General features: G+C 41.1%; 2 protein-coding genes across 5 annotated transcripts in view; one reads left to right on the top strand and one right to left on the bottom strand.

Annotated features, from left to right (window-relative positions):
* The window catches only part of LOC111592354, a 39,342-nt gene extending 27,360 nt beyond the window's left edge, over positions 1 to 11,982 (top strand). For all 4 annotated transcript variants that reach the window (XM_030223814.1, XM_030223813.1, XM_023304539.2 and 1 more), the window contains 2 exons: positions 5,911 to 8,130; positions 10,628 to 11,982. In XM_030223814.1, coding sequence (XP_030079674.1) covers positions 6,594 to 8,130; positions 10,628 to 11,904 — 2,814 coding nt within the window. In that variant the 5' untranslated portion in view covers positions 5,911 to 6,593 and the 3' untranslated portion in view covers positions 11,905 to 11,982. The remainder of the gene's footprint in view (positions 1 to 5,910; positions 8,131 to 10,627) is intronic.
* Positions 11,983 to 23,674: 11,692 nt separating this feature from the next.
* Positions 23,675 to 27,895, bottom strand: LOC111595646 (N-alpha-acetyltransferase 16, NatA auxiliary subunit). The gene is made up of 7 exons (XM_023309510.2): positions 27,627 to 27,895; positions 27,123 to 27,251; positions 26,134 to 26,622; positions 25,251 to 26,038; positions 24,766 to 25,193; positions 24,031 to 24,686; positions 23,675 to 23,961 (listed from the first exon to the last, which is right to left on the bottom strand). Exons 2-7 carry the CDS (start codon positions 27,177 to 27,179, stop codon positions 23,698 to 23,700), a joined length of 2,682 nt encoding a protein of 893 aa, XP_023165278.1. The 5' UTR covers positions 27,180 to 27,251; positions 27,627 to 27,895; the 3' UTR covers positions 23,675 to 23,697.
* Between the last annotated feature and the right edge of the window lie 4 nt (positions 27,896 to 27,899).

The raw sequence follows: 27,899 nt of genomic DNA, 5'->3' as shown, positions 1-27,899 counted from the left end.
TTGATGAACTTTATGTAATATATGTATTCACATATATAGAAACCTGAGTGTGTGTGTGTGTGTGTGATATGTGATACGTGCGTAGCTTCTGCTCTTTTATGGAAGGGCTCCTTTGGGCTGGTGGCACTCTGGCCTCTGTGCTGGGCCTGTCCGACTGTGCTCCATCACTTTCAACAGTTTTTATTATTATGCATATTAAGCGCTTGTCATGACATGTTAGCTCATCTGCCACGCCTCCACACCCGTTCGACGGCTCTTTGGGGCGCACATGACGTATGCGCAATATTAAGTATACGCCATAGCGGACGCCAGCTGCGCAAATTAAACCAGCGACAAGGGCAAGCGGAAGCAGTAGAAGAAGTGCCCAACCTAGTGTCCGGATGTGGGCAGTTGGGGGTGGCGACTCACGCTGCCCAAATGATAAAAAGATGAAGTTATGACCGCGCGAATTGACCAAGCGACCAAGTCGATCAATCAATCAATCAATACACCTTGCTTGCCTGGCAGGTGCGTTTGGGCAGCCACCTGTAGAATAGCAGTATCAGCTCAAGTACATTATAGTTACATTAGACTTAGCTTTTACTTCACTGCAAGCCTTGCCAGATCTCTTCAAATCTCTCTCTCTCTCTTTCTCAGATGCCTGTCTGTATGTCTCAAGACTTCAGCTTGCTGTCAGCTTTATGTAGAGCTCCTCAGCCTTGCAAATATCAGTATCAGAGTCTACTTTCGTCTCTTTATATCCATGCTTTATATGTCCCTCTCTACATCTGCTCTTTCCGTTTCTATTTCTCTCTCTCACTACTTCTCTCTTTTGCTCTCCCTCCTTCTACCTTCCTCACTCTCTCCCTTTCGCTCTCTCAGCCTCAGCAAACAAAGTTGGGAACTCGATTAAGCCGCGTCATAAACAGTTGCAATCAGATCACCTTCCACTAAAGTCCAGTTATCCCGTTGTCCTGTTGTTCTTTCGTCCAGTTATTCTCTTGGCCGTCGGCTTGGATACGAAATTGCAATCAAATCGAGCCACGTAGCCGACTTAGAACGTAACCCAAACGCAGCCGCAACGCGTTTGTCTAGACGAGCAGCAAATTAAATTCAAAGTTTGCCCAGCCAACGAGCTCTCTCGGCAGCTACTACCTTCTCTGCTCCATCTGCCACTGCTCCACGTTCTCCTGCAACTTCATCTTGTCTGCAGTTACGTCTTGCGTGCCTGCGGCACTGTGGCTCTTCAATCACTGGACGCGCGAGCTTGGCCCAAATGAAATTTACGCTATAAACAAGTTGCTGGCCACCAGAAACTACAGTCCCCTCCTCTACTAAAGGCAACCCCCTTTTCGATGCACCCCGCCCCTTATCGCTCCTCCTAGAGCGACCCTTTCCGTTTGTTGCTTTGGTAAAAACAAAAGTTTTTTTGCATCTTACAGCCACATGATTTTCTCCATATTTGTGTATACCCTGTAATATGTTCACCACTTGTATATCTCAGCTAGAGTATAACTATGTGAGAGTAAACATCTATGGAGCTAGGTCATGCCCCTTGTTTGTTGCATTTCAGCTACTTCTGAAATACAAATAAAAATAGTTGTGTATATCTGTTTTAATATAGCTAAGAATCTTGAATGCACCAGGCAATATGCTAAAGTTACAGAATATGTATACCCCATGAAGATCACGAATTACAGGGTATCTTCAAGTGTCTCCATTCATGTTCTACCATATACACTGTTTACGTGGCACCTGCTAGTCGTCTACTCCTTCAGCCAGTCAATTAACTTCCGATTAGTGTTTGCCAGAGTTGCCAGACCAGGGAATAGTGGGAAAATCAACAAAAAGGACAACTCTAACGCTACCATGGCAACCCTGAGAGCAGTTGCCAAGAAATTGAATATTTGATTAGATGCTGGCGCCCGAATAAGCAATTCCCAGAGGCAACCAAGAGTTGCCAACCCGTTGCAATCAAAGGGGAATAGCGGGGGGGTGCCTGATTGGAAAAGGGTGGCAACATGATGCGCCAATGATTGGAATTGGCAAGAAGTTCATGTCGCGCTAGCTGCCTGATGCGGATGCAAATGCACATGCAAATTCAGTTTGACAACTCGCTAAGAGGGAAAGAGAGAGAAGAGAGAGGAAGAGCGAGACGAAGAGACATGGGCCAGAATGTTGCTCTGTTGCTTTCATTTTTTGTGGCCTAGATTTAAGCTGTTGTCTGCTTCTATCCCTTGCTACATGATAGCTGCAAATCTATTTGGATTATCATCACAGTTCATGCTCATTTGTAATTCGCAACTGGTTAAAGCGTTTGATGTGTGAAATGGCGAAAATGAAAGACAGTTTCTTCCTCTTTCTCGCTCTCTCTCTTTCTATCTCTCTTCATGATTCACTCTACCTCTCCCTCCCTCTCCCCCGCCCACCGTATTTACCCAGCTCACTTGTAAACACGGTATATTTTAACCAATAGAGCTTATTTTTATAACCGATAGAGCTTATTTAACCAACTTTTCAATTCATTTTTCCGCTCATTAGCCCACGAAAAACATCGAGTTTCACTGCTCGTCTCGATTGCCTTGCAATAATTTTGCGTGCAATGAATTTTGAATACCCACTAGCCCCGCCGCGACGACGATATATTGAATTACAAATCGGTCAAGCGCAACTGAAGAGCAAAAGAAGTAAAATAATAAGAATGTAACATGAAACAATTTGCAAGTAGGCTTTTAGCTTACAGTTATGAGTTTCTCTACTACTCCACCTCTCTCTTTTCTTTTTCGGCGGGGGATGGGCTGGGCAGGTCAGCTTTCGGCTGTTTTATAAAAAGCAATAACCATATTCTACGCATTGTTAAATATTTATGTTGGACAGCCATAAAAAAAAAGTATTAAAACAAACGAAAAAGAAAACGAGATGAAAAGCGGAAAAATTGTGAAAAAGAAATTCGCTTCATTTGGCAACAAATTTGTTGTGACGGCTCCGGTCAATGGGAAATTGCATTGTTTTTGTTCACTCTGTTGCTGTTGCTATTGTTGTTGCTGCTGTTCGCGCACATTTTTTGACGGTTCAACAACTCTTAACACAGAGCAAACAGCGAGAGCGAGCGAGACAGCTAGAAAGACACTTAAAAAGCAATTGCCTATTGCCGATTGGCAAAAAAAAGAAACGCAAAAGGAAAACGCAACAACAACTGACAAATGCAAATAAAGTACCAAAAAAAGTACCTAAAAAAAGCCCAAAGAGACAAAGGCAAAACCAAAACCCAAAACCAAAGCAATTAAATTTGTTCAAATCGATTTAAGCTGACAATAGACAGCAGCAGTGCAGTAGCATACCCTATTCGAAGCAATTGGAGGCGTATGGGCGTGACACTCTATACACAGCAATTACAACCGCAAATGGCAATAAAATGACGGAGTAAAATGTAACAACCGTTACAACTGAAAATAGCCCGCAACTGTAGCAAGCGAAGCTATGGGAGGGAGTGAGCTGTGTAAGCACATGGTAAAACGGGATCGAGTCAAGCGAATGGTCGCTAGAGGGCGCCACAAACAATACACAAATTGGGACATTAGCAACTGTCTCAAACCCAAAAATCGTTATCGCAAATTGTCGCTACAATTAAGGGGGGGACAACAGCGGTAGAGCACAAATTCCCAGATATAAACTGTGCACAGGATAAGATGCGGGCAGAGAGAAAGTGGGAGAGAGAGGGCAAGGTGCGGCTTTAATGTAGCCAGATATTATTCGAAGCCATTTTAAGAGCATACAAAAAAATGGCACTCGAATTAAGTAAATATTTAAAGATGGCCGCAGAGAGAGGGGAAGTGCGCGCGCGAGACTGAGAGAGAGTCTGTCTCTCCTCATCTCCCTCACTCGCAGAATGCTTTGAGATATCATTTGATTGTTTTTGCTACGCAGCAGCTGAGCCCGAAGCGAGTGTGAAGAGTATGGGGGAGGGTGGTAAAACGCTGTAAGCAATGCAAATGCCATAATAAAACGCGAAAAAGTAAAAGAGCGCACGAGAAAGAGATGAAACATTTTAAAGCGTAAACCCATTGAGCAAATATTTAACAAAGCGCAAAATTGCAGAATTCCTTTTTTCCTCTTTTATTTGCATATTTAATTTGTTTTGAGGTTTTCGCGCTGAACGCCTCTTACCGTCCCCCTCTCTCACTGCAGCATATGCACACACGCTTCAAGCAGCTTCGAGATGGACAGCGTATGAAGTACCCAAATATGCGCCATTTGCATTTGTTGTTGCCTTTATTCCCATTGTTGTTGGCTGCTCTTTTTTCAGCACTAATTTGCGCCTTCTGTTACTTATTGTGGCTGCTGCTGCTTCTGCCGTTGCTTATTAAAAATAGTTCATAAATAATTTACCAGGTTTCTTACCTTGCTCCACTGTTTAATTAATACAAAAACTAAGATGGCGGAAGAGATGATAGCAGGGGGGGGAAGGAGTGAGGCAACAGCTCGCAGTTTACTTTGTTGTCTTGTTCACACTTTGACCTCAACCGGGCGGTGGCGGCGCAGCAAACAAAGAAAAACTGTTCAACATGGGACGTGGGCCATGGGGCGTGGCACGTCAGCCGTCCGCCCACTCAATTTGAAGGTTAAACTTCGCAAAGTACCGCCCTTTACCGCCCAGCAGGTGGGCGTGGCCGGCACAGTTAGGCAAACCGCAAAGTGTCACACTCTAACGGTATTTTCATTAATCAAGTTGACCCCCACATGCCCCAGCCCAGGCCACTCTCCAAATGCTTCTCGTCTTAACCGCAACAGCAGCAAAAATTTATCCTTTGTCTCGCCTTTTACTTTTACTTTTCTTTTCTTCTCTTCTCCTCCCCTGTTTTAATTTTTTTTTTCATTTCCCTTTTTCCGCGGTTTTTGTCGCCTTTTGCCTTATCATACTACTCCCCTCTCTGGCCTTGCCGCTGTCTGTCTGTCTGACAGTCTGTTTGGTTACGCAGCATGTGACAGTAATTGAATTACGTAATGAATAACGTAATGAAGCACGTAAACTGTCTTAATGACAGTTGTCACAATTAATCACAGGCGAAAGAAGGTGCGAAGCAAACAATTGGAAATGCCTTCAATTATGCACGCTGTGCTCTGTGTGACGTAATAAGGTGCAAGACGTACTTGCGTCACGACGTACTTGCGACGCGTGACGCAACTACAGATGGCAGCAAATTAAAGACGTGTAACATTTAGTTATTCATTGCTCCTTCGTGAACAGAACAAATTGAATAGATATTTCCATATCAATTGTATGCATTACGATTACGTAAATATTAAGGTGACGTAAGATCTTCCATTGAAACGCAACAGCCTACGTATGCTAAAAATATTTTGTTACTTAAAGTATTGCATTAGCAGTAAGTCTTCAAGTAATTTAATGATAGAACTAGTGTGACGTAAGAGAATTACGTTACGTAAGGGAAGAAAATTGACGTATTGTTAAAGCGGACTAGATATTATGTTACGCTGAACAGACGGAGCAACGTAACGGCCTACGCATGAACCACTTATTTCATACTTTATAAAAAATAGCGAATACGTAATACAAATACGGAATACTTAATAAGTAATTATGCGCTGTCTTTTTATTTATGTGTTATGTGGCATATGGAATTATATACGCAGTTGAGCACGTATTCTGTAAACAGAGCAGTTTGCTGGATATAGGGTATTCACTAGTCTGTCACTCCTCCACTTTTAATTGTTTTCATTGTTTCCTCTTTGTTGAATTGAGCAGGTGTTACCGTTAAGCCAGCCGCTGCGGCGCTTACGCACTTTTAATCTACATCTTTATGGCAGGGAGCTCTCCTCTTCCTCTGACTCTTACACTTTCTCTCGCCCCGTCCCTGTCTAGCAACCTTTACTAATCCGCAGACATTTCTTTTTCTGTTTTTCTTACAGCTGGCAACTGCACTGCTAATTGGGAGAGTTTAGAGCCAACCCACGACGACAACAACAACAACAACAACAACAACAACAAAGCGAACCAGCAAGAGGGGGAGAAGGTAGCCAAGAGCTAAGAAGAGCAAACACAACAGCAAAACAAAGGAAAAAAGGGGCGCCTTAATTAATCACAGTTAGGTCTGTTATGAGCAGCAACAACTACAAAGTGAACCGTAGCAGGAATTGAAAAAAAGAGAGTGTGAGAGAGATAGAGAGTGCCAGCCAATAAGAGCGCGACTGGCCTGCAAACGCGTGCAGCTTACAGTTATAAGCGGCGCCTGAAAGTAGAAGACAGTATTACAGCAGCCAAGTTAAGCTAAATATATACTTATACGTATAAGACAGCAAATATAAAAAGTGACATTAAAGCGAGATCACTTAGAGATAGTTATAACTTTTACTTATTACACTTATACTCAAAAGAAGTATAAGACTTAATACCGAGCGACAGCAAGAGCTTATACTTATACATATAAAACATAGCAACAACAAGAGACGTTAAAGAGCGCGCGAGCTCAACGCAAGACACTATAATCTCGCACCAATTGGTCAGCGAATACAAACAACTCAAAAGAGTCCCAACAGCAGTATAAGACGCATTGATTGGTCAACAGTAAGGAATTATCTTAATATTTAACAGAATGTTATCGCCATCGCTGTTACACCCGCTGTTAACAGCTCTAGTGCTGTTAACGCTAGCATCAATTTCGCTTGGCCACAGAGATTGGATGCAGAACTGCAGCAATTGCCATTGCCACTGGAATTCGGGCAAGAAGAGCGCCGACTGCAAGGGCAAGAAATTGACAAAGATACCGCAGGACATGAGCAACGAGATGCAGGTCGTGGACTTCTCACAGAATCAAATACCGGAGCTGCGCCGCGAGGAATTCCAAGTGGCCGGACTACAAAATTTGCACAAAATATATTTGCGTAACTGCACGATACAAGAGGTTAATCGCGATGCGTTCAAGGGCCTGCCTATTCTAATCGAGCTGGACATGTCGAGCAACCGTATTAAACAGCTGCATCCGAGCACTTTTGAAGGACTGGAGAAGCTGCGCATTGTCAATATCAACAACAACGAGATCGAAGTACTCGAAAGTCGCTTGTTCATCAATTTGCCGTTTCTGTCGCGCGTCGAGTTCAACAACAATCGCCTAAAGCAGGTGCAGCTGAACGTGTTTGGCGGTCCGCTGAGCTCCATTTCACTGGAACAGAATCAGCTGACGCACTTGAACAAGGAGACCTTTGCCAATCTACCCAAGCTGATGTATCTCTCGCTGCAGGGCAATTCGTGGAACTGCAGCTGCGAGCTGCAGGAGTTTCGTGACTTTGCCATAGCCAAGCGCCTCTATACACCGCCCACCGATTGCCGGGAGCCGCCACAGTTGCGTGGCAAACTGTGGAGCGAGGTGCCGTCGGAGAACTTTGCTTGCCGCCCTCGTATACTCGGCTCTGTGCGCTCCTTTGTCGAGGCCAATCACGATAATATCACGTTGCCCTGCCGCATCGTTGGCACGCCGCGACCCAATGTCACATGGATCTACAACAAGCGACAATTGAATCCGAATCCCAATGATCAACATTTCCGCATACTGAACTCGGTGGGCGAACAGGTGAACGGACAGCAACCACCTGTTCAGGTGTTGACCTCTGAGCTGCGCATCTACGGCGTACGGAATTCGGATAAGGGCGTCTACACATGCGTCGCCGACAATCGAGGTGGCAAAGCGGAAGCTGAGTTCCAGCTGCTGGTGAATGGCGACTATCTGGGAGCAGCAGCTGCCTCGGATGGTTTGGCTGGCATCAGTGGAGCTATTGGCGCCTCGACCAGTGACCCCCAGACGAGCATCATCTTAGTGATCTGTCTGATTGTGACGACATTTCTTGTGCTGCTCATCTGCCTGGTACTGACACTGTTCTGGTATTGTCGTCGGGTAAAGACCTATCAGAAGGACAACACAATGATGAGCGGCGATGGTTTGATCTCTTGCAAACTGGACAAGACACACAATAGCTCGATGCTGGAGGGATCTGTGATCATGGAGATGCAAAAGAGCCTGCTCAACGAGGTGAATCCAGTTGAGAAACCACCGCGACGTACTGACATCGAGAGTGTCGATGGCGGAGACGATGGACATGAGATCAAGAAGACCTTACTCGATGAGACGGCATACGGTGAGTGTAGAAAGAATGAAGGGACCAACTAAGCTAAGGGTCAAAAGAATTAGCAATTGATATAATGCTGAGCAATTCACAAAAGCAAGAGTATCAAATAAAAGCCAAAACTTAGATATCATAGCAATAGTTAGAAGTGTGTGGGAGGCAGAAATAGTAAGAGCAGAATGTGGTGAGCGTGTCAGAGCAAGTGATATTGCAAATGGCGTCAGTTGTACAGCTTTTATTCGTTCCTGCAAAATGGCGGCTGTGAGTTTAAAGTGAGTTTAGAGAGTGAAAGTGGGAGAGAGACGTAAAACCAAGTGATATTGCATCAGTTCAGAATGCTTGTGCCTACAAAATGGCGCTTGCAGAACTGAGCAGGAAATAGCTACGGTGGGGTATAACACTGGGAGTGGGAGTGGGAGTGGGAGTGGCAGAGTTAAATTGCAAATGGCATTCACTTTTCAGCTTTTGTTTTTGTCACTACAAAATGAACGACGTGTGTTGCCTACTAAACAGTATAGCTGTACTCCTTGCTCTCCCACTCCACACCAGTTCTCTTTCTATCAGCGTCTCCCTCTCGCTGTTGGCAATTGCACATTTGATCTATTTGTCGAATATTTCCAGTTGAGTGCAGAACAACTCGTTCGACAATTTGGCTTGCATTTCTTTTTATTATGCAGCAGCAACAGCAACAACATTCACAAGTGTGTGTGTCTGTGTGTTTGTTTGTTGAATTCACATTTGAGATACATTTGTATCTATTACTTCCGCCGCATTTGGCAACACATTGGCCGCCAGCTCTGTACGACACAAATGCAAACAAAAACAAACAAACAAACAAGCAAACAGGCAACCAACAAATGCAACAACAACTTTTTAGCGGATGTTTGCTTTAAAAATTTTGCAATTGGCAATTGAATTGCAATTGACAAACGCAAAAGCCAAATTGAATGCAATTGATACACTGCCCAAAAAAATTGCCATAGTTGTGCGGCTGCTGCTGTTGCTGCTGCATCAACTCATTGTTTGTGTCGTTGGTGCTGCATAAGCCAAACAGCCACAAACGCAATTCGTTTGGTGTGTGGCTGATACAGCAAGGCAGCAATGCATAGCATATTCAGGCGCTATGAAAGACATAGAATATTATATATATATATTGAGAACTATGCTATGATATTTCAGTTGAATAAAAGATTTAGGCTTAATACAGTGAGATGAGCAAACAAAATCGAAATTATTTCATAGATCGATAGATAGAGTCATATGATCCTCTGCATGAATTTGGCAATGACAAAGTAAGGGATCTATTTAGGAACTGCAAAAAACGTTGAGCTATGAGTAGAGCCAAGCAAATCACAGTTAAGTTGAGATATTTGAGACGGGATTCCTAGAGTAAGGGTATTCCCTATACGAAAAACTAGCTATACCTATGCAGTAAGCTGCGAATCATAAAACAATTCAGTGAAGCACGTCAAATTCAATTTGAATAATTTGATATTGGATTAGCTCAGGTATATTTTACGTATATGTATCGACACACTTTTCATAGCTTTCACTAGCTGAATATAAGAATTGAGAAATTTTTATTTTCAGAATTGAATCATATTTAGAGGTCGACAACAAAATAGAGCAAGCAAAGACAGCAAAAACCAAAAGGTATCTAAAAAGCATGAACAAATCAAAAATTCTTTAGTTCTTTGATTTAGTTGTTTAGTTGATGCGGGCTTGGTTCGAACGCACAAATAGAAAACTCTCGAATACCCAAGAATTTTATTTCATTTTCATATGTTTTTATATAATATTGGAACAAACTATTGATAAATGGAACTGGGAAACAGAAAGAGAAAGAGACGAATAGGCAGAAAGAGAAACGATTGACAGATAAAGAAAGAGAGGAACGACAAAAGACAGAGGGAGAGAGAGAGAAAGAGAATATTGTAATTTTGGATATATAGATATATAGATATATAGATATATAGATATATAGATATATAGATATATAGATATATAGATATATAGATATATAGATATATAGATATATAGATAAATAGCACGCTAAACAGAAAGGCCGATAAACGATAAATCGATAAATTAAATGAATATTTAAATACCTATAAGTGAGCAATAAAAAGATTTATCGATATAAATATCGATGAGTGTAGTGATAGTGAGATCAAAACATACATCGATAGTAAATTGATAAACAAAGAGAAAGAGTTATGGAAAAACATAGATGAATAAATCTCGTAACTATAGATCGATCAAAAATACATAAGTTGTGTAGCAGATAATTCGATAAATATATCGATAGTTAGTCTGTTTGTATGGTAGAAGCACAAATAAAAATGAAACTTTTTATAAATTATAGTATATAAATATATATTCTATGCATATTGATACGTATGAAGTTAGAGTCATAAGTTGTCAAACTGCCCTCGCCCCTCAATAATTGTTCTTTAGCTAAACTTTATATTTCTCTTCACTCTCTCTCTCTATTTCCATCCGGCCAAAGCCAATCATACGCGCGACGACGAGACGCACTCGGTGGCGCTGTCGGACACGACGACCACGCCCCGTTCGCGGCACGCCTACGTAGATGATGCATACGGTAATAGCTTGCCACCGGATCTGCTGGCCTTTCCGGCCCGTGTGCCACCCACCTCGCCCTCTATGCAGTCCTCGCAGTCGAACATACCCGATCAGGTTATCTACGGCATACGCTCCCCACCGCCACCACTAACCAGTCCCGTCTACGCACACATGACGCCCCACGGTATCTACGGCACCACAACGACAACGATGGCCGCACACAATGGCTTCATGACCCTGCAGCATCCCAAGTCTCGTAATCTCGCCCTCATCGCCACCGCCAATAGCCGTCACCAGCAGCAGCAGCAACAGCACCTGGCTGCTGCACTGCATCATCAGCAACCCGGTTCGTCCTCTGCCTCGCCCTTCTTGCCAGCGCCCGTTGTCTATTCGCCCGCTTCCAGTGCCGTCGTGATGAAGCAGGGCTACATGACCATTCCACGCAAGCCGCGCGTGCCCAGTTGGGCGCCGAGCACATCCAATGCGGCTGCAGCAGCGGCCGCCGCTGCCGCTGCTGCCGCACAGCATCAGCTCGGTGAATTCCAATCGCCCACTTCACCGAATCCCAGCGAAACGGGCACGGCGACAACTGTGGAGCTGCAAGCGGAACCGGTTTACGATAATTTGGGATTGCGCACAACGGCGGGCGGTAATTCAACTTTGAATTTGCACAAGGTACAGGGCGGCGGCGCACAGGGTGCACAGGGTGCACAGCAACAACAGCAACAGCAACAGTATACCATGCGTGATCGCCCATTGCCAGCCACGCCCAGTTTGACATCGGTAGCATCGGCCACAGCCAGCAAGATCTACGAGCCCATACATGAGCTAATACAGCAGCAAGCACAACAGCAACAACAGCAGCAGCAACAACAACAACAACAACAACAACAACACTTATACAATTCGGATACGGAACCTTTATATGGTGGCCGCCATTACGGTATTACGATATTGCCCGGTTCGAGCATTAGCGGCGCTGGCTTGAATTCGCCGTCGTCTGCTGGCGCTGCCGCTGCACCTGCGCCAATGGCAATGGCAACAGCGACGCCTGGCGGCGATTCGCCGAAAATGGCTAAAATACCACCCAGGCCGCCGCCAAAGCCCAAAAAGAAAATGTCCGTCACGGCGACGCGCAGCGGCCAAGGCAGCACCAGCCAGCTGTTTGATGACGAAGGCGAAGACGGCACCGAGGTTTAATTTGGCAAGAAATAAACACACAGACAGATGCCCCTTACATCCCCTCCCCCTCTCTCTACCCCTTCCTCTCAAATAAAATGAAAATTCATTTCAAATTGCCCTTAAGCAACCACAACAGCATATGGTAGAGAAAGAATAAAAACAAAATGGCAGCGATCACAGCAGCAAAAGTTAATTAACAACAGCAAATGGTAAAGAAAATGGCAGAGAAAGAAAAAAAACAAAATGGCAGCGATCACAACAGCTAAAGTTAATTAACAGCGGCAGCACTTCACTCTTAACAGCGACAGCTGTTCATGCTGCACTACGAAAGCTGCAAAGCTTCACTCTTAACAGATACAGCTGCTCAATCTACACTGTTAAAGTTTCACTAACAGCAGCAGCGTATCAGCTTCTTATGTTTACTAATAAGAGCAGCGCAGCGGCAGCTAACTAGCTCCTTTTACACACTTTCTCTCTGACCCATACGCTGTCCCTGTCTATCGCACGTGCCGCTAAGCGCGTGACTTGTGTGCCAAACCGACTGATGTAGAATTTAGTAATTAGAACGAGAAACGATACGAAACACAAACACACAAAAATGCAACAGCAAATCAAACAAGACGAGCATGTAAAGCGCCAGCAGCAGCAGCGACGCCAGCGCAGGGCGAACCAGGCAAAACATCTTAAACAAAAAGGACAGTACGCAAACGAGTAAATAAAAACACATAAAACAAAAACAAGAAAAACGAAAATACAAAAATACAAAAAGAAAAACTACATATAATACATATAGCACAAGAGTATGTAAAAATCCCATTTTAATAATAAATTAACATTAACCTACGAAAAATTCTCTCTAAAAACAAAAACAATTTTTTTTTGCTAGGCTAAAAACATATATATAAAATTATAAATATATATACGAATAACGTTTACTTAAAGCTAAGCAAAAAAGAAAAACTATACACAAAAATTATAAATATAAAAAACAAATAAATTTTAAATTAAAAACAAGTTAAAAAAAAAAAAACAAAACTTCAATTTAGAAATTTTATAAAATTGTAAATCTTAAAATATATATATGCAAATATATATATATATATATATATATATAGCATAAATAAGGATTTTTTTTTAAGATTTTTTTTTATTAAAAATCAATAAAGAAAAAGGAAATTTTAGATTAAATTAGTGTTAAAAGCTCTATGTAATAAATGTATAATTCACTCTTTTGCAATCGCAACTAAAAGAAAAAAAAATAAAAATACAAAAATAATTTTTAAGATATATATATATATATCTATATATATCTATATATATCCATATATATATAAATATATATATATATAGGAAATATTAATCAAGAAGAAAACACAATCTAAATGTTAATCAAGATCGAATATATATGTCGAAATACCACGTTACACAACACTACTATAGCGCTGTACAACACTGCAAGAACAGTATAACCTTAAAGTAAAATATATATAAAAACAATTTCAATTTATGCGCAAATTGTCAAATGTAAAAGTTGAAAACGAAATCGAAATAGTTAAAGCAAAGAGAAATATGCATAGCTTAACGTAGTTACGGCCTGCCACGAAACACCCTGTGCTTGTGCGTCTAGCCTCCATCACCTTTCCCATTGTTTTAACATTAAGTGTAACATCGGCTTAACATACTGTTAACGTGCACTTGACTTAACATTTCTGTAACTTGAACTTACCATCGCTTTAACAGTGACTTCAGCAATATGCAGCTAACATGCTGTTAACGGACACCTGAACACTGTCTGAAAACTTCACTTAACTTGGAGTTTTTTACTTGAACATGATCTTAACATGCAGCTAACATGCTGTTAACATGCTGTCAATAGACACATGAACACTATTTTAAAGCTTCACTTAACATTGAATTAACATCCTTTAACCATTTATTTGAACTCGATCTTAGCATGCAGCTAACATACTGTTAACACTCCGCACTTTGCTGTGCTATAACATGCTGTTAACATGCCCTTAATATCGATTCATTTTTCTTTCACACACACATAACATTTTTCTAACGCTTACTTAACTTTTCCTGTTTTCTAAGAACTGTTTGAAAGACACACTACTACTGCAGCTCAGTTCGATCCTAGAGAAACGTATCTAATATTAAATAAAAATAATTTTTTTTATTTTTTATTTTTTAAATATGAAAATGAGTTTGACCAAAACGAAAGTTAAACTCAAATTGTTTTAGTGCATTTCATTTTGTTGGCCAACAGCTTGCCGCGCCCTCACCAACTTCATAAAAAATAATAAAAAAAACCAAGTATTAAATATTTTTTAAAACATTTTTATATGTTAATTTAAATTTTTAAATTTTTTTACAATAATTTGTTTTTTTTTTTTAAAGGATCTCGAAAAATGCTATAAAATATAATATATATATAGTATATATATATAGTATATACATATATATATATAAATTGATTCCTTTGCCAGCATTAAAAAAAAACAAAATTTAGCACAGAAATCAAAAAAAAAAAATTTAATTTAAAAAAAAAAAAACATAGAAATAAAAATAAAAAATAAAAAATTAATTAAGCTGTCAGCAAATAACGAACGATTAAGCATAAGGCGTAAGAATGAAGGATAAAGAGAAGCAGAAAAAGAAGAGGAGGATCAGAAGAAGTTCTTAAAAATACGTTTCAAATATAATTTTTGCATTGTTTTTCCTAACACATAAAAATATTTACAATTAAAATTAAAATTAAAAATATAAAATTAAAAATTAAATTAAAATATAAATAAAAATAAAAAGACGAATTCAAAAAAAAGAAAGAAACAAACTTTGTTTATTTATTTTCAGCTACAGATAGAGCTGAGTGATGATTGAAAAACTGCTTGATTGATGATTGCTTGACTCACTCTTTGAGGTATGATTGATTGGTAAATGATTGACGAACGATGATGAGTGAATTAACTTGCTGATTCACTGGCTGACTGACTGATTGATTGATTGATAGTTCCTTGGATGGATGGATTGATTGATTGATGACTGATTGATGATTGACAGGCTGATTGACTGACAAATTGATTGATTTACTGACTAAATGGCTGTTAAACGAGACCCAAAGTGGTTAAAGAGCAAGAATCACAAATACAAAAGCTCTGTACACCCTGTGCACAGGGTGCTCCAAAAAGTGAAGTAAATGTAATAGCGAATTAGTATTAGCGTATTAGTACATATATTTTATATGCTGCTAGCTGCCACATCAGCTATAGATAGCCAACTTCAGTCACACACATTTATATATATAATATACATAAGCATATATAGCACACACACACACACACACACACGCATGTGTGTAATTATTAAATGATGCAAGTTTTATTCAAAACTTGAGCCCAAGTTGCACGAGCGCAACAAGAAAAAGCTACAAAATATGCTAAAAGTGCTCGCTGCCTTCGCTCTTATCCTCAATTGGTCAGTCTCGCGCGCACTCTCTCTATCTCCCTCTCTCTCCGTGAATCTGTTCCATGGTGCTTTTCTCTCTCACTCTCTTTCGCTGACTCTCTGCACAGTGGACTTGTCAACAGAAACTTGAACGAAAACGTTTGTCTCCAACCGAATTCATCGCGCTTAACAGCTGTTAACTTAACAGTTGTAACATTATGTTAAAAGTCTGTAAGGCTCAATCTACTGCTTAGCCGAAATACAGATACAGCACACACACATATGTAAAAGGCGAGATTCTTTGGTTTCGATTGCTAAGACAGAAATGTTGGCGTTTGTCCCACTGTGCCAATCGCCAAGGGCTCGCTGGGCAAATCGACTGTTGCCTACTTTTGCGGGCACTGCGCAAATTATTAAAGTTAAGCAAAAAGGAGCAGCAGCAGCAGGAGCAGCAGCAGCAGCAGCAGCAGCAGCAGCAGCAAAAGTTTTGGCCAAAAACCAAAAATTCTTGCTGCCAACTTTATTGAAAATGCTTCTCGCAAAACTTGAGCTAAACAAAAAACTTTTTACCAATACGCTTGTCAAGAGTATTATGACTCGTTATGACCATGTTGTCCAGCCCGCCCCCTGCCCTCGCCCTGCTACTCACCTCCCCCTCAACCACTCTCTAATTTCATGGTGATGCGACCCGCCACAGCTGCAGGCACTTAGAGCGGGCGAAATGAAGCGAACTAGAAGCTGGATGCTATTTATGAGTCAATCTATACTAAGCTAATGTTAAGTACGTAATGTTAAGTCGCTGCTAGCATATATCTGATTCGTTGTACATAACAGAGATGAGGTGCTGTTATATGATATATGGAATCCAGTGCATAGAATATGCTAAAGGTATGTTATACCTATGTTACCGATATGCTAAGGAACTGTTAAGAATTGAGTAGCCATTAATGTTAAGTTAAGGCTAGAGCTCTGCATGCTATGTTAACGCGCTGTTAGAGGTGTTTTTATAAATAGGCTTTCCCAGGCAATTCGAGCTATCAGAATTTTTTAATTTCAACTTTATTATGTGAAATATAAGACTAAGATATGTTAAGGCTATGTTAAGAGAGTGTTAATGGCATGTCCAGAGGTCATTGTATTTCAATCTTCAAAGAAGCTCAGCTTCATTTTATGTGAGCTATAAATGTAAGCAATGTTGCGGAGCTGTTAACGCTATGTAAAGCTCGTGATAAGAGCTACAAGTGAAGCAAGTCAGTTTTCTTAAAGTATTTCTTGTACTAAATCAGGAAGAGGTCGAGCTACAGATTTGTTATGCTTCATTTAAGTGAAGCTTAAAAATTGCATTCAGAAATTGATTAAGAGCCAAAGATTAATTTCATATCGAGCAGGTGGCAAGTGTAGGGTATCATAGCGTGAGCTTGACAGGGACAGGGTACTGGCCAATCAATTTGATACACGAAATAATCTCGACACTTGGAAAACTACTTTGGATCAAGTCAGCCAAAAACTTTTAATAGCTGCAAACCTCCCACTGCTAAGGATCCCGCCCTCTTCGCCTCCTGCTCGCCCCCGGGACGTGTTTAATCAACTTTGAGAGTTTAATGGCCAACAGCTATTAGCTTGACTCCCTCTCCTCTCTCCCTATCCCTTCCCTCGCCCTCTCCCATTCGATGTGCCTCATTAGATGCAACTTAAAGGACAAAATGTAAAACTTATATTGAAATCAAGTTTTCGACAAGCTTTTTACACACAGCAACATGTTAACGTTAACCTATGACTTCGTACGTGCTTGTGTGTGTGTAGAGAGTGTAGAGAGTGTAGGGAGAGACAGAGAGAGAGCAGCAGGCTGTGTCGCTTTTGACAACATGTTGCCCCCGAAAACTTTTACGAGTATTTCGCCTTAAAGAAGCAGCTGAAGAAAAACTTTAAGTGCAACAGCAGCGCAACAAGCAAGAGAGTCTACTCGACTAGCAGGTGCCCTGCATAGATAAACAGCAGCTAAGCTCTAGATTTATATGTTGCTTTGCTAAAGTAATTAAGACTCCCACCAGGGAGCCGAATAGAATGATGGATATAGACAGAGAAGCAAATGAATATGGAGGATAGAAGGATATTCAGATGAATAAACGATCGGATAAACAATCAAATATATGAAGAACAAATCAGAAAGGCTAATGTAGAAAGAAGTGGGGAGAGGTTGACTAACAAGGAGAAGCTACGAAAGAGAAATAAGGGCATAAATAGTCGGACGGATAGACTAATAAGACGAGCGGATAAACGGATAAAGTTTCAAAGAAGCACTAGTGAAGTAGACAAAACAGATAAAGGAGCGGATAAAGAAGCAGCCGGATAAGCGATAAAATATATAGGTAGACTATGGAATATGGGACTAACAACTGGACAAAGACGGATAAACAAAGACATATGCAACCGGATAATTAGCCATGCATATATTTGTCTACAGGATTAGGCGATAAGACTAAAGATGGACGTATAAAAGGTAGTCTAGAAGCCACTAAGTAAGGTTGTGTCAGAGATTGTCCTCTACTACATATACCCTACACACACTCTGAGCTCAAAAATAACGAAAAAGCAGAAACAGCAGCAGCAGAAGCAGCAGATGATGAGCAACAAAGAAAGAGAGGTGCAGAGGCCAGGGACATGGAGGAGGTGGTAGGGGGTAAGCGGACATGGAGACTAGCTGCGAGGGGTGGGCGGTGGCTTGGTTCGCTTGGCAACTTTATCTACAAATTGGACAGTTTGACAGCTCAAAGACTTTTTCATAAACTAGCGTAACTTTTCGTGTTGCTGGCGCTAACCAAAAATGAAAACGTAAAGTAAACAACAGCAACAACAGCAGCAACGGCAGCAAGCAAACGAGAGTTGCCAGAGTTTTGGAAGAGTTGCCACAGTTTTTATAGTGCACATTTCATAGATTTACAACTTTCCTGGCGAAGCAAACAACAAGCTGCGAGAAAAGCAGCGAAACAGCAGCTGCAGCTGCCTCGCGGCTTAAAATCAAAGCAGACCGATGCAATTTGAGCCGCGACTCTCATTTGCCCGTCCACTAAGGCAGCGTCGCACACAGCGAGTGAATTGCCTTTTGCCTTGCCAAATACATTTCTCGCTATATTTCTATATGCATATATATGTATATATATCTGCCAAATCAGCTGCAACTGGTTCATTGATCCAACTGATCATCTGTTTGTGCGAACCGCTTCCTTTCTCACTTTATCTCTGTGTGTTTCTCCGCCAACGTAGCACTATTTAGCTGTCCAAGTGCCTCTCGTTCCCTCTGTCTGCCGGCCTTTTCGACTGCTTGTTGATTTGCGTTCTCTTTCTCTATTACTCTCTCTCTCCATCTCTATCTTTATGTCCATCTCTATCTCTACCTATTCAAGTCTCTTACAGGTTAGGAATGGAACATTAGAATCAGAAAATGAACTTAAGTCAGATCATTTTAATCTTAAAATCGACAATCAGCGAAAGGCGTCAATTAAACAAATTTATGAAGAGTGAGAAGTGGAGGGAAAGAGGGGGAAATGCAAGAAGCAAAAGAGTGGCTGAGTGGACGGCGGGCTGGTTGGTTGAGCGATGTAGGGGAGCGGGCGTGGCTTGTTGCTCAGCTGAAGAAGCGGCTTCAACTTTGGTTCGGTTGGTCAGACGGGCACTCGTTGCACTTTATGCGTTAAAAATAAATTCTCAAGTGCTTTTGTGTGCTAGCAAGCGCCGACGGCGGCGCAGGCGTCACTACTGACGCGGACAGAGACGGCGACGACAACGGCGACGGCGACGTCAGCAGCGGCCCCTTTTGGATATGCAACATTTTTTTAGCTCGCTCTGCAGCACTTGGCTTGTGTGTGAGGGAGATAGAAAGAGCTTGTGTGCGTGCGTGTGTGTTGCTTGCAGTGCTTACGTCGACGTCGGCGGCGACGCCGATGCTGACGCCGACATCAGCAGCGGCCCCTTTTGGGTATGCAACACTTTTTATTTACTTCTCTTTTTCTCTTTTTTTTTTGCAACTTCTGCTCTGCTCGTGTGTGTGCGAGTGTGTTTTGTGTGTTGAGTGGCACTTGCATACATATGCAGCTGCTCTTTGGCTTTTGACACACACACACATACAGACACGCACACACGCATTAACACTTGCGTGTGCAGACGCGGGCACTTGAGTTGTTTAAAAATGATTAAAAGCTCGACAGAACGAAAAAAAGAAACAACCGCAAGCATTCCGAAAAATAAAACGAATGCAGGAAAGAAGGAAAGTCAGTCAATGATAGACACACAGCATTCCCAGCAAAAATAGGCTGTCCTCGACTAGGTGTCTGATAAGTAAGCATATAATTGTATCTGAAAGATTCTTTTGTATCTTACAGCTCGTTCAGTACCTTTGAGAACATCTGGAATTTATAGATACTTTTTGATCTCAGTCTCTGATATATAGAACTTACTTTTTTATCTCTGCTATTAGATGACGATCTTTTCATAGAACAAGGAAATTTTCTTTCCAGCAGATTTTGTCTTATTTCTGACAGATATGCATTTGCCTTTAACTAATCATATTTTATCGTTTAGATATTTTGTAGATATTTTGCTAGTACAGCTAAGTGTACTAAAATTACAGATATTCGTGTATCTCAAAGATACATTTGTCTTATGTCACATTTACTGTGGCAGCATCTTCTACTCATAGATATATCTTATAGATACTTTCTCATGTTAGCTAATATACAAATACAAGCAAACTAAAACTTGTTCTGTATGGAAATACTCTGGCATACTTGGTTTTGGAACAGCTCCAAGCTACCCTTTGCAGATGCAGTACAATTATCATCAGCTCAAAGCTGATTAAGATCAGACCGGAGACGGAACTGGAGCTGGCGCTGGAGCTGGAACTGAATCTGTCGTTGTAGCCGAGGCTGGGCTGAAGCTGGAGCTGGAGCTGGAGATGAGCTGGAGGATGGGGTGCGGCAGCGGTGCAAAATGAGTGGTACTTGCCGCTTGACGCTTGTCGCGCAGGCAGTCGACTATATAATTTACAACCCAGCGACAGCAGCCAGGATATGCGACAGCAGAAGGCACAGTGGTTCGAATGCTATTTGTTATAGATGTGCAACAACTGAGACAGTGAATGAATAGCATAGGCTTGAGATCATGATTGAAGACGCTGCATTGATGATTGATTGTTTGAAAGAGTGGCGAATTGAATGACTGATTGACTTACTGAGCGATTGACAGACTAAATTGATGGGCTGACTGATTGAAAGATTTATCTAAAGCTTCTGAATTTCCTAACTGATTTATCTACGGACTGTTATCTGACTGAATGATTGATCTCGAGGCTGATTGATTGACAGACAGACTGACTGACTGATAGAAAAACTATTTGATTGATTGACAGAGTAATTGTTGGTTGACCAGACGGTCTGACTGATAGACAGAGTGGCTGATTGAGTGAGTACTTGACTGACTTAACAGCAAGCCAATTGATTGACTGATTGATTGACTTATTTGTTGAATGATTGACCTTTATATTACGAGCTGATTGCCAGACAGACAGACTGATTGATTAACTTACAGCTCATGCAAATGGATTTTGTGCCACTGTGCGCATGCCGCTCCCTCCAGCAGTCTCACATTTATTTTGCATTTTATGTCCTGTGTGTGTTTTTTTGGCACGTGTGCGAATCATTTAGTGTTTCATATGTTTTTAAATGCTTTTGTGCATTGCTGCACCTGCTCCGCCAGGCTCTACATCCTCTCTGCCCACCTGTCTCCATGTCTGCCTGGCTGCCATAATGCAAGGCGCTAGGCTTTCATACTTCCAATTTATTTTCATATTTAACATTTTTGTGGATTTGCTGAATGGAGACGACTGCAAACATGGAGCGTAGCTTTTCTCCTTTAATTACAATTTTTATTATGGCCCAAGGACCTGATTGACTGATTGAAATATTGAATGACTGACATGCCGAACGACTACGTATACTCATTCGGAGTCAGAGATTGACAGACAGATTACTGAAAGTTAAAACGATTGACTTCTTTACTAGCTGCTCGTTTAACTCACTCATTGAGTAGATAAGGGACGGGCCGACTGATTAACAGAAAGACTGACTGACTGATTGACTGATGTAATTGGTTGGCAACTTTTTTGACGTTTGCTTGACCGACAGACTCTCTGATTGATAGGTTGATTGACTCAAACAACACATACTTGTTTGATTGAATGATTGTATGACTGACTGAAAGACAGATTTGTTGTCTGGTTGACCAATGGGCAGACTTATTGACTCGTTGATTGATTCAATGATGGACTACTGGACTTTCTGATGAAGCATTTGATTGATGTCTGACTGACAGACTGAGTGACTGACATACTGTTGAGCAGCTTGTTTAACCTTTGGACTGATACGAATTTAAGGACAGCCTGGTTGAATGACTAGCCTATTGATGGATGGATAGATTGATGAATTGATGGATTGACTAATAATTCATAGACAAAGGAACTCTAGGGAATCAGTTGTAGATCTACAGGCTATATATATACATATATACATACATAAATATATATATACATACAAGTATATCATGTAGCTTGCTCAGCTGTAGCGTTTGGCCACATTTATTAGTACTGCAGCTCGTAATACTTACCTAAATAGTTGAATTAATCCTTACAGATCTCGCACAATCATGGCTGAACTATGGAATGTTAATGATGTTATCTAGAAAGGAGAGTGCACAACTTAATAACTTAAAAAGAGAAAAATACGCTTAATACCAATTACATTTAAATGCAAACTCTATCTTGGCCACAGACGAGGTGAAATCATCAAAACTGGACAGGAATGCATTTCCCTTGTGGACACGACTAGAAGTAGCACATGCAAAGGAGGTGTGCTTGGCTGTGTGTGTGCTTATTGTCAGCGCAGCGACTCTCCAGGGCAGCTCTTCGAATGACTACAGCCAACGCGATCGGTTGGCTTCCATAGGAAATTAATTATAAAGTGCTGAAGCAATCGCTAGTCTAGCTAAACGATATAAGTATGTACTGGATTCCTGAGGGAAGGAGTATCCTTGCGACAGCACACACACTAACAGCTAGATTGCAATAGCTCTATAGCTCCAGATATACGTTCACATATATATATATATATATATATAGAAATATACATATAGATATATACATATATACACATATACATATATACATATATTTCTTATATATCATTACAATCTTAGCAGAGGCTCAACTGAACTAAACTCCAAGATTGATCGTGGCAAGTTCATATCTAGTTTTCTTACTCCAATCTCTGTGTATCAATCCACTGATATCATTGCTATGTATAGCATAAAGCAAGTCATTTACTATGCACTATATGCCAAAGATAACATTCCATGTATCTAATAATCTGATATTAACAGAAATTAAATTCGATTTGTATTAAAGGAAATATGAACTAAATAGAAAATGTTTTAGATTAAGTCTACATTTAGTTCTTAACTAAATCTATACTAAATACATGGCTAAGACTCAACAATGCATTAGTTATAGGCATATAGGTGATCGAACACCTCTCTCTCTCTCTCTTTCTGTGTCTGTCTCTTTCTCTTTCTTTTTCGTAGTGTTTTGTTTTTACAATTCATTCAATTCAGTTTTTGATTTAAAGTATTTCTAAAGAAAAAGTAAAAGAAAAACGGTCAAAATTTACGATTTATAAAATGTAAAAAGTTCTATAACAGTTTTTGTTTGTTTTTTTTTAGTTGGTTGCTTTTTGTTTTGTTTTTGTTTTGTTTCACTCATATTTTTATCTTTTTTTATTTAAGCTTTTGACGTTGCCCCTTCCTGGTTGCTGCTGCCTCTTCATCTTCGCCATTAACTATACATATAGCAGTATGTATGAGGGAGAATGTGTGTATGTGTAAGTGTATATATGTGTGTGTTTGTGTATGTGTAGGTGCCAGCTCGGTTTACAAAACACATTTCTGCGCGTATATCTATGCATGTACTTGGGTTTGTATGTGTCTCTCTCTGTGTGGGTGCTGTGCATAAAAGCAATGCAAAAAAAAAACCAAACCAAGCAGCTCAGCAGCGACCCCCACATTCCTAGTTAACTGAACAATTTCGTTGCAGCGCTCGTTCTCGCTGTCTGTTTTGTTGTTTCTTTTGTTTGTTTGTTGTTAATATAGTTTTCTTTTATTATTGTTATTGTTGGTGTTGCTGATGTTGTTGTTGTTTCTGTTGTCGATAAAATTGGGCTTATTGCAGGACTTCATGTTGCTGTTGCTGTGAGGTCTGTTGCAATTGTTGCTATTGTTGGTGCTGTTGTTATTGTTGTTGCTGTTGTCGCAATGTTGCTTCTAAGATGCTGCTGCAATGGACGCTGGCGTCGACGTTACAGATACCTCATTTGTATCGAGATGATTGAGCTGCTGTTGCTCCTGTTCGGCACGCAGCTTGGCTGCCTCTTTCTCCTGCAGCTGTGCCTCCAGCTCCTCAACATTACGAAATATGCGCGCATATTGGAAACGTTGCTGGCACAACAACTTATACTCTTCCGCCTCATTTTCGCAATCCCCAAAGATATCGCCATCCCGCAGCGCCGTATAAACCTGAACGGCTTCCTGCAAAACACACACAAATCATATATATATTTATATATACATATATATGTAAAGCTATACGACAATTACCTCTAATCGCATCTTGCTTAGATTGAAGCTGGTGATCATATTAATGGCTGATTGCTTTTTGCTAGCATCCAGCTCGTAGAGGCCGCGTGCGCCCTCATATAAATGCAATATGGAAGTAGCAAGATGCTTGGCAATGAATTCATCATTCAACTGCTGTGGCGTCTTGACGCCTATCAGTTCTTTGGTCGCCTTATCCAGCACTCGCTGCACATGCTCATTGAATGGCTCCGATTCCTTGGCATTGGCCAACGCTTTCATGAATCGTATGATACAACTATGCAGTACGGGATGCTCAGGATTTAAAGCACGCGCACGCAGTATCGATTGCAGCATGAGGAGCAGCTTATTCTTTCTATAATAAACCTCGAAGGCCAATAAATGCGTGTCGATTCGCTCTTTGGCTAATTGCTGCAGCGGCTTCAAAAACTCAATTGCCTTATTTAGCGGCTCATCGGTACGTTCCAATTTCTCGGGGATTAGCTCATCTAGTTGCGGGGCATCCGGATCGGTTTCCTGATTGGCTTGCTGTTTCGATTTCTGATGCTGCTCACGTTTCACCTGCGCCTGTGCAGCCTGAGCACTCTCCAACTCGGCTTTCTTCTTGGCCTTGCGCTGTTTGCTGCGCAGTTTCTTCAACTCCGATGGCGGCAGGTTCTCTGCAAAAGAAGATCACAATCAACAATGAGAAATTTATAAAAATATATATGTATTTCGTAATTGATATTCTTGCCGCACCGATATCAATTTCCTCAATGGTTGTCTCCGATTTAAGCGGCTTATCGTAGAGTCGCATATAGACTTCAATAGCACACTTGGCCGTCTTAAAGTAAAATGGATGACACCTTAACACATCCTCCAATCGCAATAGTCCAACATAAGCGCGCAATGTCATCTTGCGCATGCAATAGGTATGAAAATCAAATTGATCCTCAATGATCTCGGCAAAATGACGATCGACTTCATGACATTTTTTAAGTGCCTCGCCCCATCGACCCATACGCTGAAAGGCCAAGGCGCATTCCGTCTGGAACCACATGCACTGCATCTCATTCAAATTATCCATGGCCGAGACACCTTCACGCGTGAATTTCGCACAGATTTCCTCAGCCTCGATAACCATATTAGCACGCAGCATATACTTCGCGCACTTCGAGTTGATGTAGCTGCAAAAAGGAAGTTTAAATATATATCATATATCGTATTTGCAATCTATAGTCTACCGATCAGCCGTGTCCATGCTCTGGGCCTCTTCGAGCCAAACGTAAGCCTCAACTGCATCGCCTGCATGCTTGAAGATCCTTCCCTTCGTTATAAGCAATTCAATTAGCGTTGGCGTATGATCAATTGCGACATTGATATATTCCAAAGCACGGTTCGTATCGCGCATATAATCATAGTGCTGAGCGAGAAACAATGCGGTCCACACCAAAGCAGAAGCTGGCTCAACCGGCACCCCAGCATCTGCATCCTCGCGTGAAAAGTGACCGGAACGAGTTAAATTCTCAAAATATTGCAGCGTTAACGATTCAATGATATTAGCCTTTTCCGGCTGCTGATGCAGCGAACGTACATTGACAAACAATGGAGGAATACCCTTCCGCAGGCCACGTCGCAGATATTCATCAGCCACAAGGCGAAACTCTTCGCCGCTGGCAATGTCTAAAGGCAGGCGACGTGGACAGAGCGCACGAGGGTATTGTTGTTGAAATTCGCGATAAACAGCAACAATATCGCTTGGGGAGCTAACACATCGAGCCGTCATGTATTGTTCATAGTAGAGGACATTCTCGGGATTCCGTTGGATCAGGGCTTCAAATATGGGCACCGCTTTGTCCTCTTGCTTCAGCTTAATATACAAATCGCCAAGAGTTTCGCGCACAGCCAACTTGTCCACAATTTGTGGCTCAAATTTTTGCAAATGATCAAGCGCCTGCTGCAATTGCGACGATTCGATGAGTATCTGATTCTGATAGAGCAACAGCTCCGACTGGCGATAATCGTGGGCGTCCTTAAAAAAGAGAAACAAAGAGAGTAGGAGAAGGAGAGAGAGAGAGAAAGAGAGAGATTAACAACAATATTTAGTTAAATTACATTCACACTTACAATTGATGTCTGCGACTGGCTAAACGTCTCGAGTATATTATTTGCCATCTTATAATCGCCCAGCAGATGATAGCTCATCGCAAAGCCGATCCATGAGGCATGCTGCGATGGTCGCAGCGTGAATAAATGATGACGCGTCTCCTTATAGCCCTCCAAGTCCCGCATTTGTATTTGCAACAGCGATAGATCTTTCAATATTTGCAAATTATCCTTTTCCCATTTGAGAGCATTGCGATAGCATTTGATTGCCTCGTCATACTTTTTGTCGCTCCGTTGCAGCAGGCCATAGACATGCCAACAAACATGAGAACGCAAATCATTCCTTAGGCCCAATCGAACATACTTATACGCCTCATCCCGTCGACCAAGTCCATTCAGTGTTAAACCCTTCATAGCCAGCGTTTCGCCGTGTTCCGTGAACTTGGGATTTGATAGAATTTGCTTGGCCAGCTTGAGGCCATTTTTGTACTGCTTCATTTCGTAACATTTCTGCATAGCAAACAAGCAATAGTATAGTAGTTAATGTAAATATATATATTCATAAGATATCTAAACTAACATTGAAATGCATTTAAATAAAGAACTTTTCATACTTTTGCTTATTTGCTTTCTTTCAAAAGCCCGCCCCATTTTTTGAGGTTATGCTGCGAACTACGTGCCAAAACAATGCAAAAAAAAGAGGCAGTTACAGTTTTTTGCGGTGGCAGCACTTTTCCAATACAGTTACTACAATTAACAAATCCAATTGGAAATATTTTTATCAGTTTTGCTCTCATTGCTTGTGTTTTCTTTGTAATACCAAAAATAGGCGCAACGAAAAAGCACATGATAAACTGTGTGTGTGCGTGCGTGCATATGTATGAGTGCATGTGCGCGTGTATGAGAGCCGCAATTGGAATTGTAGCCGGCGATTTCGCAGCGTATATATGTATGTATATTCTTACACATATGCATATTTATGCATATAGATGTATATATATTGAGCTTACCAGTAATTTACGGAAGAGTGCAGCCTCCTTGGGCGGCAGTGGATCGCTGGAAGGCATCTTCGACGTTTTGCTGCGCTGCTTCTTCTTCAGCTGCTAGTTTTGCACCGGATTAAAAATGCTTCCGTTTCGCTATTTGATGAAGGGTAGAGGTATTCTATTATTGTTGAAATGTTACAGCGTGTGTATATTAAATTTTTTTTGCCCAGGCACACGCACAAAAAAAAAATAACACACACACACGGCGTTTAAAAATATATATTTATAAAATTTATATGGGTAAAATCCACCGCGACCACGAGCAAAATTTCGTCTTGACGGTGATACAGCAAACATCAACGCAATATACACATGCACATCATGTGTTTGCGCATCAATTTGAATGGCAAATGTAGGCGATTCGATTTATCATATTTTGCACATGATTTTCTTTTGAACAAACGCCGTGTGAAGGATGCACATTAGTCCTGTTGTTAAAAAAAAAAATAACAATAATAATATACTTACATTTCAATAAATCTAAGGCTCAAGCTTTGAAGTTTTAATTGGTTTCTGTCGGTCCGCATAGGCACAAGAATCACAGCTGTGCAACACCCTCCAATTAGCAAGAAGAAGCAACAACAGCGGTCTACCCAATTGTGTTATATAAAACGTTTGATTTATTACTTAAAATGAATGTAATGCGTTTGAAGGGTATTGTCAGTATATATATCTAAGCCATAAACGATGCCACGAACGTTGTTTTGCTACATTTAAAACGAGACTTCACCAAAATTGATA

This window comes from Drosophila hydei, unplaced genomic scaffold (assembly GCF_003285905.1).
Source record: "Drosophila hydei strain 15085-1641.00,03,60 unplaced genomic scaffold, DhydRS2 tig00000296-arrow-arrow-pilon, whole genome shotgun sequence".
NCBI classification, from domain to species: Eukaryota; Metazoa; Arthropoda; class Insecta; order Diptera; family Drosophilidae; genus Drosophila; species Drosophila hydei.
This window is presented reverse-complemented; position numbering and strand designations above follow the sequence as displayed.